The 17,072-nt window shown below is 41.4% G+C and overlaps 1 protein-coding gene across 1 annotated transcript in view; it reads left to right on the top strand.

Annotated features, from left to right (window-relative positions):
* Window positions 1-17,072, top strand: part of LOC122781630 (partitioning defective 3 homolog) — a 175,649-nt gene that overhangs the window by 32,911 nt on the left and 125,666 nt on the right. Inside the window, exon 3 of the mRNA XM_044045450.1 lies at window positions 7,494-7,558. Within this exon, the coding sequence (XP_043901385.1) occupies window positions 7,494-7,558 (65 nt within the window). The remainder of the gene's footprint in view (window positions 1-7,493; window positions 7,559-17,072) is intronic.

Consider the following 17,072-nt stretch of genomic DNA (forward strand, 5'->3'; position numbering starts at 1 on the left):
AGATTTCTGTAGATGTTGCTCACTTTATTATTCCCTGTCCACTCACTCCCCACTGTCATGCGTGAATGTGGCTCCATGTCAGTGAGGTGAAACCCTAGTGCTGGTCAGTTCAGAGAAACAGATAACTCCTGATGCTGCTTATACTAATCCTGTGACCACCTCTGAGAACATAAGAACTGCTGCCTCCTGAGCCCCGGCCACATGCATTATTCACAGACAGGTGTCGCTAAGCCACGGCCTCTGCAACGTATGGCTCTTATTCCACAGGGATAACGAGGGTCTCACTCTAATTCTCTAATGGACAGCAGGCTGTGAACACTTCCTCAGGACGCAGGAACAGGGATTTTAATGGACATGATCGAGTGAAATATTCACTACTACTCTCATCTATTCACTTGTGTTAATTGTTAATTGTGAACTCCTTTTTTTCAATACGGAAGCACCAGGATTCATTCATTCATTCATTTTAGTTATTTTATGGAAGGGACACAAACAAATAATTATTTGTCTTCTGCAGGTTGTACGTCAACTGTTGCAGTGTAACTTACAGGAGTCAATTTAAGAGACTCGACACTCTATCATTGTGAACATATTGAACATTTGCTTTATCGGTTTGCTTTTGTTGCAATTTGCAGACGGTCCCTAACTGTGTGTCTCACGGCCTGCTGCTCGTTCACATGAAAACCATCGTCTTCCTCACTTTGTTAGGAACAATCAATCACCTGTGTCACAACCGTAACATTAATAACCAGATCTGATGCGGTCGCATAGATCTATGAGTTTTGGGGCATGGAAAAGCCCTCAAAAACAACAACAATAATAATGTTATTAATAATAATAACAACAACAACAACAATAATAATGTTATTAATAATAATAATAACAACAACAACAACAATAATAATGTTATTAATAATAATAACAACAACAATACTAATGTTATTATTAATAATAATAATAATAATAATAACAATAATAATGTTATTAATAACAATAATAATAATAATAATAATAACAACAATAATAATGATGATAATAATAATAATAATTCCTTCAGTTTCAACAGGATCCTCTGCACCTTGTACACTTGGACCATAATAACAACATCATACAAAATATATCAGCAGTAGCATGCATTAATAATGCGTGGCCACATAATGTTCTTTTTTCCAAAGGGAAGAGAGTGAAGCCATTCCATTTTTGTAATTGTCTGTGAAAGGAGTCGTCTGTGTTAATGTGCCGTGGCTTCCTCTCACTGTGGCTTCTTTCTTTTCATCTCAAGTCAAAGAAAACATGAGGTTTTATCTGTGTTTTTGTTCAGTTTTTCTTCAAATAACTCTCATTTTAATGAATTATTAGTTCATCAGTTTTCTTGTTTGGATGTTTCTTGAAGTATCTGCATACTGTATATGCAGAAACAATCTCATTAACAAAGCTGGAGTCTTTCAGCTTTAACTTTATATTTGAATCAAACATTCAGATTGATTAATCAACCATCAAATGCATGGCTCATAATGTAGTTACTGATTTGTCATTGCAAACATCGATCAAAGCGACAGTTTGTGTGACAAGAAGCATAAACTTCATCAGAGACACGTGAAGCCTGTCCTTTATCAAATCTCTTAATTTAATGAAAACACATTATTTCATAAATATGTTGGACAGATTTTCAGTGATGCTGAAGTGAGGGAACATGAGGAACATCCTCGATGCTACAGGTCATGTTTCTTAAAGACTGTGATGGTTTAGAGCTCTGCCTCTTTTCTATTTCACTTGGATTCAATTCTGCTCCTTTTATTAAGTAAATAGACGTGGTTATTTTGGCCAAAGGTCTCCAGGATAACTAAATCTATCCAGAATGAGTGCAGATGTTGTCTGAAGAATGACAAAATAAAATCCCCACACGACTGACTGCAGAGGACCTGCAAAATGTTCAACATCGTCTTAGCTTCAACATATTCCAATGACTATTTTATTTAAAAATAATAATAATAATAATATTGTTATTATTATGATCATTATTATTATAATAAATAATATAATAAAATATATATACTGTATATAAATGATGAAATCACTGGAGGTGATCATGAAGGAGAAGGATAAATCAGACAGGATTTGTTTTAGAGTCAAAGTCACAGACAATATATGTGTATTAATATTAAACTGAAATATGTTACAATAAAACAAACTCTATTCCTAAAAAACAAACAGTATAATGTATCTGTTGAGCTCTGCTGTTGTTGTAAATGTGCTGAAATAAATGAAATGAAATGAAAAGTGTAATAACAGAGGTGAGTTGGCCTCATGCATTATTCTGTCATTGTTAGCTTGGTCATGGCTGCTCTTTGTGTCCACACTGTATAACCTACGTCAGCTTGTCTCAAATGACACCATCTTCTTAATTGCCTTACTGTCCTTGCTCACTTTGTAGTTTTTTTGTTTTTTTTCCCCCTGGTGTTGTTTGACACGAGAAACAAGGTCACATGTGAGGGCCGAGGAAAGGCTAACGAGGCCTCAGCACATCAGGGGAACCGTGCTTGTGTTTGTTAATTAGTTTCATTTAAACATGGAACTTATTAGTGATCATAAGAAAGAATCTGGATCTGGCATCAGTATCCTTCACCTTCAAACGTGTCTGCTGCTCCCTCCCCACACGTGATTGAAGGAGTTCTGCACAGAGAGAGAAGTTTGAGAGTGTGGTGTCTGTCATTCTCTGGAAAGTCAAATGGACACTGAGATGTTTGTCCTTCAGGTTCTCCGCTCTGCAGAGGACTTCACACCGTTTAGCTTAGCTAGTTGACAGCCAACCTTCAGAACAGTGGAACCTCGTGGAACCTCGTGGAACCTCGTGGAACCTCGTGGAACCTCGTGGAACCTCGTGGAACCTCATGGTTCTTCACATGTGTGGATGCCACTGTGCTCCTGTCTGCTACAGTCAGACGATTCATACCTCTTCTTTAGTGTTTCCCTCACACTTGTGTCGTGGAGGTGCCACAGGGGAAATTAAGCAAAGAAGACTCACATTTCAAAGTGACAGAAATGAGTCTGAATACTGACGACTTGGCACTTTGTGAAGTCACTGAAAACTAAAGAAAATGCAGAGAACAGAAAAAGCTTTTTAACCTTCCCTTTCTCTAACTTCTAGTCAGGTTGACTGAGATGGATGCTGACCTTTGACACTCAGCCTCCGTTACACCCGTGTTTCTGATAGAACCTGACCAGTGGTAAGGACAGGTGTAAATACACCTGAGGACAGATTGTTATCTGATCTTCCACTTTGGGAGGGGGTCGGAAACTCTCTGTGACCACATGGAACAGAAGTGTAAAATGAATAAGATGGCGACTCTGAGCTCAGCTAACGTGAAAGCGTGGGTTTTATGCTCGTCGGTATTAACTGGTGTCAATGCATGTGGTGAAGAGTGATCTGATCACTATCTGATCACTATCTGATCACAGAAAACACATTCTAATACCTGCAGTAAAGGAGGCCTCAGAAAGCACATGATACTGTAAACAGTAGAGACACTGGTCAGAGTGAAACTCACACTCACACTGTTTCTTTGTTTCCAGTCCGGACCTCAGATAATCAGATAATGACCATGACAGCTGGTGTTTTTTCTAACTGAATTCTCTGCTCCTCTTCATTCCCGTCAGTGTCCAAACGTCTTTTATTTTCAAATGGATCACTCTGAGATAAAGGCTCCATGTGGCTTTAGTGACATACGTAGAACACGTTGATTTAACAGTTTTATACTTGAAAGATTGACAGTAATAACTGGTCGTTCTCTGCAGAACTCAGTCTTTACACAGAGACGTTTGCTCTTTGCTAAGAAAGACAGATACTGCACTTGTGATTTGATTTGTGATCATTCTTCTGAAGTCTTTACACTTTATTGAATTCCAGCCTGTTTTAAACTGTGCTTTCACGATTGTTCAGCTCTGTTGGTTTATTGATTATCAGCAGACATATAAGACAGCAGTCAGTGAGACGATGCTGACACCTCTGGGAACAACAGCTGCTCTGATAAATACAGTATTGATCGGTATCACACGCACAGAACCTCTAACAGCTGTGTGTCACAACCAGAAGGGAAGAAGAATGGAGCTGGACACACAGAGGAACATGAGCGGGAGCAGCTGCCACAGGACTGTGTGAATGTGTGTGAATAGAAGATGATTTTCTCTAAACAAAGCAACACAAAAGCTTTACACGCGTATTTACACCAGACAAACATCGTCAAACATCGTCAAACATCGTCTCATGGGACTGAGCTCATGAAGGTTCACTCACACACTCACTGTGTGTGTTTTACCCCTGACTGCATGAATGAAGTCACCATCACAGCTTCACCTTCACTCAGTCACCATCACACCTTCACTCAGTCACCATCACAGCTTCACCTTCACTCAGTCACCATCACCTTCACTCAGTCACCATCACACCTTCACCTTCACTCACTCACCATCACAGCTTCACTCAGTCACCATCACACCTTCACCTTCACTCACTCACCATCACAGCTTCACTCAGTCACCATCACACACCTTCACCTCAGTCACCATCACAGCTTCACCTTCACCTCAGTCACTCAGTCACCATCACCCTCACCTTCACTCAGTCACCATCACACCTTCACTCACCCATCACATCACCATCACTCACTCACCATCACACCTTCACCATCACTCCTCACCATCACACTCACCCACCATCACACCTTCACCATCATCACCATCACAGCTTCACTCAGTCACCATCACAGCTTCACCATCACTCAGTCACCATCACACCTTCACCTCACCAGTCTTCACCATCACTCAGTCACCATCACACCTTCACCCAGTCACCTTCCATTCACCAGTCACCTTCACCATCACACCTTCACCATCACATCACTCAGTCACCACCATCACACCAGTCACCATCACACTTCACATCACAGTCCTCAGTCACATCACAGCTTCACCTTCACTCAGTCACCATCACACCTTCACTCACCATCACAGCTTCACCATCACTTCACACTCTTCACCATCATCACTCAGTCACCATCACACTTCACTCACCACACAGCTTCACCATCACTCAGTCACCATCACACATCACTTCACCTTCACCTCAGTCACCATCACATCTTCACCTTCACTCAGTCACCATCACATTTCACCATCACAGCTTCACCTTCACCTCAGTCACCATCACATCTTCACCTTCACTCAGTCCATCACACATCTTCACCTTCACTCAGTCACCATCACACCTTCACCTTCACTCAGTCACAGCTTCACCTTCACTCAGTCACCATCACATCTTCACCTTCACTCAGTCACCATCACACCTTCACCTGGTTTGTTATAAGTGGTCACAATATTCGTTGTTTTTGTGTGGATGTAGCATCACTCCATTAGTGAACTCTCCCCCTCTCTCCTCTGTCTCTCTCTCTCACACACACACACGCACACACGCACACACACACACGTCATCAAAAGTCTTCTCTCTTGGCTGATTGAGTCTCTCCCTCCTGCATCTGTCTGCAGTTTAATGAAGAACAGTCAAGTTCCAGTTCTCAAAGTTCTGACTGTGTTTGTGCTTTTCAGATTTTTTACTTACTAATAATTAGATTATAAATCTTTATTATGATGATGATCAGTGTTTCCCATTATAATCTACACTGCAGCAGTCTGTCTAATTATGATACAGTCATTTTCTTTTACAATCGCCATGGTAACATAATGTGATCACCATGCAATGACCAAATGAATGTAGTGTCTCATCACTTTTACTGTGTCATATTTCAAACATGTTCAGACTAAAGTTCTGTGTGTGACTCACTCTGCAGATGATGCTTCTACATGACCACAGATACTGAACGTGACTTGTTCTTCACATTAATAACTAAATGCACATGTCATATTAAACTGAGGCGGCGATGTGTTGACAGAACATTAATTGGTTCCGTGTTTTTTCAGAACTGACAGCAGATGAATGTATTTCAGGCGAAATGACTTGTTATTATAGAATAAAATAAAAAAGTGTGTGTGTTTGAGAGAGACTCTGTGGTAAAGTTATTAGGATTTAAATTAAAAAAAAGTAGAAACGAGGCAAACAAACTCTCTCTGTCTGTCTGTCTGTCTGTCTGTCTGTCTGTCTGTCTGTCTCGGTGGTCAGTCAGTGGTCAGTCAGTGATGTATATTTGCCGTAGACACATGCTGCTCTGACATGATTCCTCAGTGTGGCTGTTTGTCACTGAGCTGCAGTCCAGACTGATGATGTTTACACAGCGGCTCACACACATCATCTTACACATCTCATTTGGAATGAACACACTGTCACTTTGAAAGATAATTCCATCCCTGTCCACTGGGCCCATGGTGGTTATTTAAGGCCTGGCCTTTGTAAGACTAATGACCATGGTGCAGCATGTGTCCTGTAATCATCTGCACTTTGCTCCTGTGTTGCACCTGTAGAGAACATACAGTTTAACAGTGAAACAGTGTCGTGCTCCAGAACTCAAGAACTGAAAAGATCCTGAGTGATTTAAATGGATCTACTGCTAATTAAAAACCCAATTAACACCTCATTTATCAGCCACATGGAAACATTTTTAATACTTCAAGTCACTGGAAACAACATTTGTGGTCTGTTCCATATTTTAAAAACAACATTTTTCTACTAATCTACTTGACTTTACATAAATCAGCAGCATATGACAATCCAGTCTTAACATGCATGTAAAATATTAAGTTTAATATTATAAAGACTAGAGAAAAGTGACTTAGTTTTTTATTTTCACTTGTATGGACCTGTGGGCTCAGTACCAACATGAAATCACAACTGACAAAAGCCTTTTAGCCTTCTAACCTTTAACCTAGCACTAATGTAAATTCAACTTTAACCCTAAAACCTGGTCTTGAGCCTCAAAAAGCCCTTTAAACGTGTGAGGACCAGCCAAAATGTTCTCACCCTGTATGGTCCTCACAAAGCCACATATACAAGAACCCACACACAGGTTGACCTTGAGTTGACCTCTGTGGTCTGAATGAGCAGTGAAAAAAGAAGAGACATGTCAGTAATGACGTTAGGATCAGAGCGTCTGAGGCTCTGTGCACACGCACACACACGCACACGCACACACACACACACACATACGCCTCGGCCTTCTTTCACAGGCAGGCAGTGTTGAAGCAGCCGTGTACAGGTGCTGACACTGTGTGTGTGTGTGTGTGTGTGTGTGTGTGTGTGTGTGTGTGTGTGTGTGTGTGTGTGTGTGTGTGTGTGTGTGTGTGTGGCGACTGTTAACCCTCAGGTCCTGTAGAACCTCGTCATCGTCAGTCAGCATCTGTTAAACTACAGGCCTGGTTATAATTAGGAAGACCATTAACACTCCTTCATTATTCAATTGATCTGAATTAATGTCCTTTCCTACTCTCTCTCTCTCTCCCTCTCTCTCTCCCTCTCTTTCTTTCTCATTTGCATGTTGGACACACAGCAGTTCCAGAGTCGGCTCAGTGTCACTGGACAATAGTATGTGGACATGTTGACGTGTTGACACAGGTCCATGTTGGGATGAGCTTGTTTTTGTTACTGATCCCTCTTCACATGTGTTTCCTGCCTCAATACAACTTTGATTTCTGCCCCCGTTCTTCATTCTTTTCTCTCTGTTTTTATGTCTTTCATCCTCTCATCTCATCCTCAGTGGGATTTTCTGTCTCTCTGTCTCTTATTTGTGGCTCTGTGTGTGCCTCTTTCTTTCTGTGTTTTGTCTCTGACTCTCTTTTTGTTGTGTCTCCGCCTTTCTTGTTGTTTTCCATGTCTTCTAACATCCATCCCCTAATGTAAACCCCGACTGGTTCCAATTAGTTTATTGTTTTGCCTGGAAACATTCATTTATTGACTGATTGTGTGTGTGTGTGTGTGTGTGTGTTAGCCTCCAGGCCACCAGTGTAATTGATGATAATAGATGCTACACTGTTGTAAATGAGCCAACAAGCGGCTGATAGGCTACATGTTGTTACGACCTCCTGCTGCTCATGGTTTGTCATCTGTGACTGTTTCTATCACCATCTATCATAACCATTCACGCGTGTGTATGTGTGTGTGTGTGTGTGTGTGAGGTATATATGTATGTGTGTGTGTGTGTGTGTGTGTGTGTGTGTGTGTGTGTGTGTGTGTGAGTGTGTGTGTCTGTGTGTATATGTGTGTGTGTGTATGTGTGTGTGCAGTGCTGTCTGTGTGTATATGTATGTGTGTGTGTGTATATGTATGTGTGTGTGTGTATGTATTTATGTATGTGTGTGTGTGTGTGTGTGTGTGTGTGTGTGTGTGTGTATGTATGTATGTGTGTGTGTGTGTGTGTGTGTGTGTGTGTGTGTGTGTATTTATGTATGTGTGTGTGTGTGTCTGTGTGTATATGTATGTGTGTGTGTGTCTGTGTATGTGTGTGTGTGTGTGTGTGTGTGTATGTGTGTGTGTGTGTGTGTGTGTGTGTGTGTGTGTATATGTATGTATGTGTGTGTGTGTGTGTGTATTATGTATGTGTATGTGTGAGTGTGTGTGTGTGTGTGTGTGTGTGTGTGTGTGTGTGTGAAGTGTGTGTGTGTATGTATTTGTGTATGTGTGTGTGTGTGTGTGTGTGTGTGTATATGTATGTATGTATGTGTGTGTGTGTGTATGTATTTATGTATGTGTGTGCGTATGTGTGAGTGTGTGTGTGTGTGTGTATTAAAGTATGAAGTCTCACAGTCATGTGACAAATGACTGTAAATTCACACACACACCAGCTGTCAATCACACTGGGCTCATACTAAATATAACATGATTTATAAAACTATAAGATAAAATGTAAGACCATTAAGTCCTCGGGAAGATTTTTGGTGCCCCCTAGTGGATAGTCAATATATTCTTACTTCCTGATTGGCCTCAACCAGCAAAGCAGAAGATTTTGTCTCATGACGTGTTTTCACCTGCTAAAAAAGTAAAAAATCATGTTTGTCAATTTGGCTGTGCACACACGCGCACACGTGCACACACACGCACACACACATGCACACACACTGATTCATAAAGCCTGCCATTAGAGCTCAATATACACATGCTTAATTAAATGCCAGCTTTCCAACAGTGTAATGACTCCACTACAGACATTACACTGAGACTGTTTGTGTGCCACGACTCATTCATCAGTACAGTCAGTACACAGTCACAATACATCAGTACACAGTCACAGTACACAGTACAGACAGTGTGTATCAGGTTGTTGTTTAAACGCGGTCTTGTTCAGGATGTCGATGCTGGACTTCACTGCTGTGCCCTTTTATTTCTATACTTTTTTAATAAGATCCAGAGGGAGCAGAGCAGCCACGACTGAAACAAGGGCAGAAAATACAAAAGTTCTTTATGACTTTCTCTGTTTTTCTCTGTCATAGGGTGACCATGTTCTTTGTTTAAAGCTTTGATGACTTTGATCACACGTCTTCTCTCTCTTCTGTGTCTTTGTTTCTCTGTCACAGTAATTGGGCAAGAAATATGTTATAGTGTTGTTTTTGTTTTTGTGTGTGTGTAGGGATTTGATTAATACTGTGTCTCAGTGTCCACTCTCTCTCTCTCTCTCTCTCTCTCTCTCTCTCTCTGTCTCTCTCTCTCGAGTTTTATTTGAACACAGTTGATTTAACAGTCATTTATTCTTTAAGTTGAAATGATCCTGTACTATTTGACCTGTTTTACCACATTGCCTGTGCTGGTTGCAGTGTATAGTTTTCCTCACGCGTATGTGAACGTGTCTGAATGTGTTTGAGTGTTACTTCAGAGCATATCCCATAATATGATGATAATCCATCCATCCATCCATGTTGACATGTTTCAGGAGGAAAAGCAAATGTGTTGACAATGATTTAGTGTTAAGTTTTTACTGTAAACGACGTCCTGATGATGTCATAGCTCGTGTTGACTGTGTTCAGTTGTTCACTGACTCATCAGTGGAGCAGCTGGAGTTTTCTCTTCCTCTTGTCTTCTCTTTCCTCGAGGTTCTGTCGGGAGCACGTTTCACTTCCATGGACTCAGTGAAAAAGCTTGTTAAAATGAAAGTTGCATGAGCAGAAATGTGAATCATGAGTGGATTCATGTACTCATGTATATTCAGAGGGATGAGAACAGCAAAAACAGCAGATATGTTACAGATTTACACTTTAATGACTTGAATTCATTGCAAAGGCTGTCATTAGTTTAATATTGGAGAGTGGGTGTGGCCTTCACAAGTGCTTTTATACTGGTCATGTCTTAGTGTTTCTTTACCTCCTGTTTTTCACTTTTAGATGATGAGAGATAATATCATGGTCAACGATTAATTATTGATGGAATATTTTTATTTTTAATATTTGAACTGTCTGACACATTTGTGTTCATTTGTGACAGTTTCCCTTATTCACTACATTCAGTATTAGATTCATTCACATCACTGTCATGATGCTGATTAAACCCACTGGACACGCAGTGACCGCGCTGACGAGGCAGAAGAAGCACACAGTGAGAGTAAAGTCAGCTTCATTCATGTGACTCCAATCACACGTCCTCATGACTTCACCATCACGATTGTTGCTTCTTGTCAATGAGACTGTGAAACAGCTGCTGCTGTTTCTTTTACCTCACAGCTCCATTTGTGTTTCTTGGATAAAACCCTTTTATAACAAGTAACAGAAGTGTGTGTGTGTGTGACTGTTATGATAATAAGTCAGAAATCCACAGGGGGCGATAGAGTCTCCACACCGGAGAAAACAGAGAGCTGAGGGAATATAAAGACTGTTTAAGAGGAACAACACGGCTGGACCTCAGTGAGCAGATGTCTGTTGATTTTAGAAAGTCCTTTTTTGTCAGTGCATGTAATTAAATCTGAATCAATACATATCTAATCTGTGCTTATAAATCTGGACTGACAGTCGCCCTGGTGAGTGTCTGTGGACAGAGACACGTCACTGAATAAAGCGTGGACTCATTTTAGTCTCAGCCGAGAGAGTGAGAGAGAGAGTGAGAGAGTGAGAGAGTGAGTGAGCAGCGTTTCACTGTAAAAAAATCAACATACTCCTGCTGGTTTCTGATGGCATGATGTCCCCGAAAAAGAAAATGACGTGTGTGAAGTAGTCCAGGCCAGAGACAAAGTGCTGTGATCAGAACAGAACATCACCTGCACTCTGTCTGTCTGTCTGTCTGTCTGTCTGTCTCTCGTCTCCTCTGTGACTCAGCGATGATTCTGCTCGGCTGGGTTTATGTGCTGCTTTACTGCTGTCTTGTTCAGTAAGTTAGAAACTTATTCTACCACGCTGCACCACAGAACGCCACAGGAAATCATTCCTGCCTGTGGCCATTAAGCTGTACAATTCCTCTATATGATAAATAGGCTTATACTTCCTCTGTATATATTGTTAATATGGGGGGAGGGGGAAGTACAAGTTGTGAAGTATATTCTGGAAATGTTGTAACTCTGTAAATTTATTCTTATTTTAATAGTATTCTTTAATTTTGTAATTTTAATCTTATGTTTACTCCTACTTCTTCCTATAGTTTGTAATTTTGTAATTTCCAAAAAAATTGCTGTTACAACATTCGTTACCTTTGTACACTGGAGCGCTGTGACGAAAGAATTTCCCGCAAGGGATTAATAAAGTATTTTCTATTCTATTCTATTCTATTCTAAATCCTTCGTACACATTTGATCTCACTGCTGTGTGCCGTGACGTCAAACTGCTGAATTTCCTGTTATAAACTTTATTTAACAGCAGGAAAAGGCTTTCAAACCATGACAACACATGGTGAATACATTTCTAAGTTAATTAAGCAGCCTTAAAATGAAAGAGCTTCAGAAACTAAACTAAACTGTCCTCGATGTTTCCCCGTCTTCCTTCAAATGTCTTACAACTAATTGACAAGCACAGGTAGGAAAATAGAGCATGTGTTTAAAGGACAAATGGACTTTATTAAAGGTCAGACAATGATGGTCGCAAAGAGAGGTCGTCCTCTCTTTGCAAAGGTCAAGGTCATTTCACTTTGTTCAGAGTTCTTTCCCAGATTTGTCATGACAAGAAAACAAGGTTCCAAACAGTTTTCAGCTTCCGTATTTTTGCAGAAACAGGTTTGTTTGTTCAGCTTCGAGCTGCAACTAACGATTATTTTCATAATCGATGAATCTGAAATACCCTCATCTTTACTTTTTCCTCCCAGGACTTTACTGTCCCTGCGCGACTGTCACTGTCTCCTCGTGTCTCCTGGAACAGACACAACGTTTTCTGGTCTATTTTACCCCCAACCCTCTTTTCCCTTCTCCGTCTCTCACTCTGTGGAGTTTAATCATATACTTCCTGTCTCTGTCGTTCTGCTTCCACGCTGTTCACTGTCGTCTTTAGCTTTAAAAAACCTGGTGTACAGACAGAGTAAGTGCAGCTCAGAGTTCAGCTCCCACAGAGCTGGTGCCGTACAGTGTGAGGCTTTAATAGGACACCACGCTACACTTTGACCTAAACTCTGTGTGTGTGTGAGTGATATACAGCTCTGGAAAAAAAACAAGTCAGCTAGTTAAAGGTTTGAATAAAGCAAACGTTTTAAATAAATTCACCAAAATCGAAATAGAAATGTTGTCATTTAGAGGATTTATTTGCAGAAAGTGAAAATTAATCAAAATCACAAAAATATAGATGGAGATTAGACCTGGAAGAATGTAAATAAAACAGTTCATATTCTATATTTCACATTTTTAAACAACATGATAATTGTGAATATCCAGTACAATAAATCTGACTTCTCTGTGGTCAAAAATGTATGATTTGATATCAAGATTATCCCTATTAGGTAATTTTATACAAATTTGTCCCGAAAATAGCGTTTCACAGCTTGAATTGGCGGCCATCTTGGAAAAAGTGGCCGCCATCTTGATTTTGATGTGGCTAATGGGTTTTAACAAAAGAACAATCACCAATCAATCAATATTTGTGCCAATGTTGGTGCTCCTGTCCACGTGTGAAATAATCTGCGTCAGCTGTGTTCACTCGCCACTCGGTTCACATCCTTCTCTTCAGCACCAGATGGTGGCGCAGTTGGTCAGAATGGACTGGTTTGCAGAAATGAAGCAGCAGCCTCTGAAGACGCTCGATCTGAGTCTTTGTTGGGTTCTCTTCACAAGCTGAGAGGTGTTGGCAGAACTTCAGGGATTCCACCATCTCCGTAGCATCTCCTTGTATGTGGAGTGGAGAGTGACCCCTGGCCTTTGACCTCAATGTCAGTGATTTGGTTGTTGTTATTGCATCACAGCAGCCGGTCGTGATCCAGCTCTCGTCTGTAGTCGGCTCGTCCTCGTTGGAGACCAGGCCAACAACTGTCGTGTCTTTGACAGACACAAGGGGGAGCAGTCATATGTGAAGTGTGAAGAGCGTGAGGCCCAGCACGACGCTGCCTTGTCAGGTAGAAGCATGGACGAGGAACACCTGTCGTCCTGGGAGGAAACACAAATCCATGCCCACAGAGAGGAGGCGATGCCCGGGGTGTCAGCCTGTGAGGAATGACGGTGTTAAAAGTAGAACTAAAATCCACAAATATCATCCTCACGTAGCTGTTGGGTCAGCACCAAGCTGAGAGCTGTGGAAATGGCATCATCTCCTGTTCATGGATCTGCTCTGTAGACAAGCTGATGCTGGTCCAGGTTCTTCTGATATGTGACAGCACGAGGCGTCAGTGCTACAGACCGCACAGGTTCATGGGAACAGCAGCACATTGTAAGGAACAGTTAAACCGGTCAGTCAGCTGATCTGAGGACATCATTATTCGTGTGTGTGTGTGTGTGTGCGCGCGTGCGCGTGTGTGTGTGTGTGTGTGTGTGTGTCTTTCTTATTTCCATACTGGGTCACAGTCTGAATGTTAACTGTGGGACTGAAACGCCCTCATTCTCTTTTGTTAAAATGTTGAATTCTAACGGAATCAGTGACACGTGGCCCATGTTTAGACAGACAGACAGACAGACAGACAGACAGACAGTATTTCAACAGGGCATTAAAATGAAAGTGTCTCCATCAAATTGGACTTTGATGAAATGATAAATATCATCACGTCGCTCAGAGCTGCAGCTGCCGATTATCGACCTAAATTCCCTTTCTTGTTATTTGAGCACTTTTTTCCGGACTCTTGTGCCACTGAAGCCGACCGACTCTCATTGTACTGTAGATGCAAAGGTTGCTAGGCAACATGCAAGTGTTGGCTACTACTACAAAAACAATATCAAGTTCCACAGAATAAAAATCAGATTTCCTGCCATATTCTTCCGTGACAGATGAGCGTGGATCTGTGTCTGTCCCTCAGCTTCATCATCAGTGTCTCCTCCTCTCTCCTCTGACTCTCCTTCAACCTCCGACTCCCAGAGGGAGGTTTGTCTGAAGAGGACAGATCTGAGCTGACGTTGGTTTGGCAGGAGGCTGATGATTGTGAGAAACTCATGTGTCACACAGATTCTTCAGTCTCACCACAGCAACAGGACACCAGTCTGTGGCTGCAGCCTGGCACATGCTCAAACTGCTCTGACCAAGGTCAAAGGTCAAAGGTCAAAGGTGAACACCTGGGCTGGTGCTTGATTTTTCTTCATCGTTTCTAAGATGTTGTGTCACCGCCTCGTCCGTCAAACCACTCACAGAAGAGATAAGACGGAAAAACATGCCTTTATTTTTCTAAAGTATCATCACAAATGAAAGCAAGATGAAATATGCCGTATTTTTGCTTTTATTAACTTAGTTTATGTATATGCACCGAGTTAGAAAGCACATTATTCACTTCAATTCATTTATTTGTTATTTTAATAAATGAATTGATTTAAAATAGATAGAGAATAATGAATATAGAATAAGCTGTGGCTGAAAACTGAAGTGACCTTCAGAATAATATTAGAGTTCTGTTTACAGGTGAAAGAGGAGATAAGCTAAGAAATAATCTCCTGGAGTCAAAATCCAATATATGGATTTAGTTTGAGGTCATTTTGGTGAAAACACCCCGACCGCCGCCCATATCGCCAATCCTTATCAATCTAATGAATATGATGTATTATTATTATTATTATTATTATTATTATTATTATTATTAATAATAATAATGAACTCTTTAAACTATTGATTAGACCATTTCTTCTCTGTCTGTCGTCTTCTCTGTCTGTCTTCTCTGTCTGTCGTCTTCTCCGTCTGTCTTCTCTGTCTGTCGTCTTCTCTGTCTGTCTTCTCTGTCTGTCGTCTTCTCTGTCTGTCTTCTCTGTCTTTCCTCGTCCTCCCTCCTGCTGCTGGTCTGTGTGATTTTTGGCAGTCAGTGCCTTGAACACTGCCCTGCAGAGCCTCATATTTCTGACATATTACAACACTTGTTATATTTTCCTTTGATTACGGTCAGATATCATATCATGCACCTTTTCTTACGTCATCATTTTAAAACGATTGGCCGTGTTTCTGTGGAAATGTCCAGTTTCAGGCATCTGAGATGGTCTGTGGCTCTGGTTTGTCAGTAGAGTGAGAGCGAGTGTGTCTGAAGAACAGACTTTTAAGAAAAGAAGTGAAGGTTCAGTCAGAGAAAGTCCTGAGACGGTTTGTCCATTAATCAGAAGGTCAGCTGTTTTATTCTCCACTGCAGTGACCTTGACACGGGACGTGTGATAGACGGCTGCAGTGGGTGAATGTGTGAATGTGTGAATGATGTAACTTATGTGACACAGTTTATTCACATGACAATGAGATCAAACACAGTCAGACAGTGTGGGGACGTCCTCTCCATACGTGTGTCTTCTGTTTCCTGTCAGTTCTTCTTTGCCTTTATTACATTAATACTTAGTGAAGATATTACTGTGAGTTCAGAACCATGCACACAGCGGTGTCGTCTCCTGATGTGGTTCTGCTTCAGTGACTGTGCTTTGTTATGTCAGTGAAGTACATTGCACTGCTGTCCTCTCAGTGAATGCGGCTCTGTACGGACGCTGTAATTAAAAACTGAGTGGAACTCGTAACCTTGTATCAAATGTGTGGCTGTAAGCAGCAAAGCACCCACTGGGAATATGTGACAGCCGAGGCAGAGGTAAGAAATTCTGACTGTGTGGATTCAGCGTTCCTCCTCCTGTGAGAATACCGAGCACTGTGGAGTCAAGGTGACCGGCCCCGTCCTCCACGTCTCCGAGTTAATGGACACTGCTGCACACAACTGCTTCTGCCTGACCATGCATTTCCCTTCAAATAGGTACACTGACCCTTCCTGGAGCATAGTGGAGTGACTCTGCATCCGAAACTGCCACAGATAAGAGGATCTATGACGACAGGGGCCTGGAGTCAAGTGGGCACTGATTGCTTTTAAAGGCTGCACTGATGTACTGTAGATCGCATCAAAATGGTCGCCTTCTTTCCAAGTGTCAGGAGTTCTCAGGGAAGGAAGAGGCAGAGACTGTTTGTCTCTATCCAGTCTAACTTTGTTTTTTTAAATAAAGCATACGGTCCACAAAACTCTGAAGTAAAGCAGTAAATCAACAAGGTTCATACTTTCTGAAATTCTGTAGTCAAAACTAAATCTGAATCAACAAAATGATATTCAGGCGTGTGTGGGTGGAGCTTCAGTTTCATCCTCCAGGAGCTTGTTTGGTGTCTCACAGGTGTCGGCGCTGTCATCAGGTTAACCTTCACACTGCTAAGTGCAGCAGTGTGAAGGTTAACCCAACACTTTCTCACAAACCAGCTGCACAATCTTTTTCACTGTTGTCTGACGCAGGCTTGTGAAGAATCACGCGTTTAACCGACTGTCAGGTTTATAATGTCGCTGCTGGAATTGACACAGACAGGAAGTGGAAACCTGTTGGTTGTGATGCAACATTTCCTCACTGAACTTTAAATTCAACCTGTAAATCTTAGCTGACCAACCTGAGGGCAGCTTCAGTGCCTTCACTCTCTCTTTGTGACCTCGGGCATCACGACTCCAAATAATGGTACCTGTGATTGAATCAGTTGGGTTTGTGTATATTTCCTTTTCTTTGTGTTCCTCCACCAACATCCTTTCTTTAATATCTCTCCTCTGTGAGTTA

The sequence above is a fragment of the Solea senegalensis genome, linkage group LG1 (assembly GCF_019176455.1).
Source record: "Solea senegalensis isolate Sse05_10M linkage group LG1, IFAPA_SoseM_1, whole genome shotgun sequence".
NCBI classification, from domain to species: domain Eukaryota; kingdom Metazoa; phylum Chordata; class Actinopteri; order Pleuronectiformes; family Soleidae; genus Solea; species Solea senegalensis.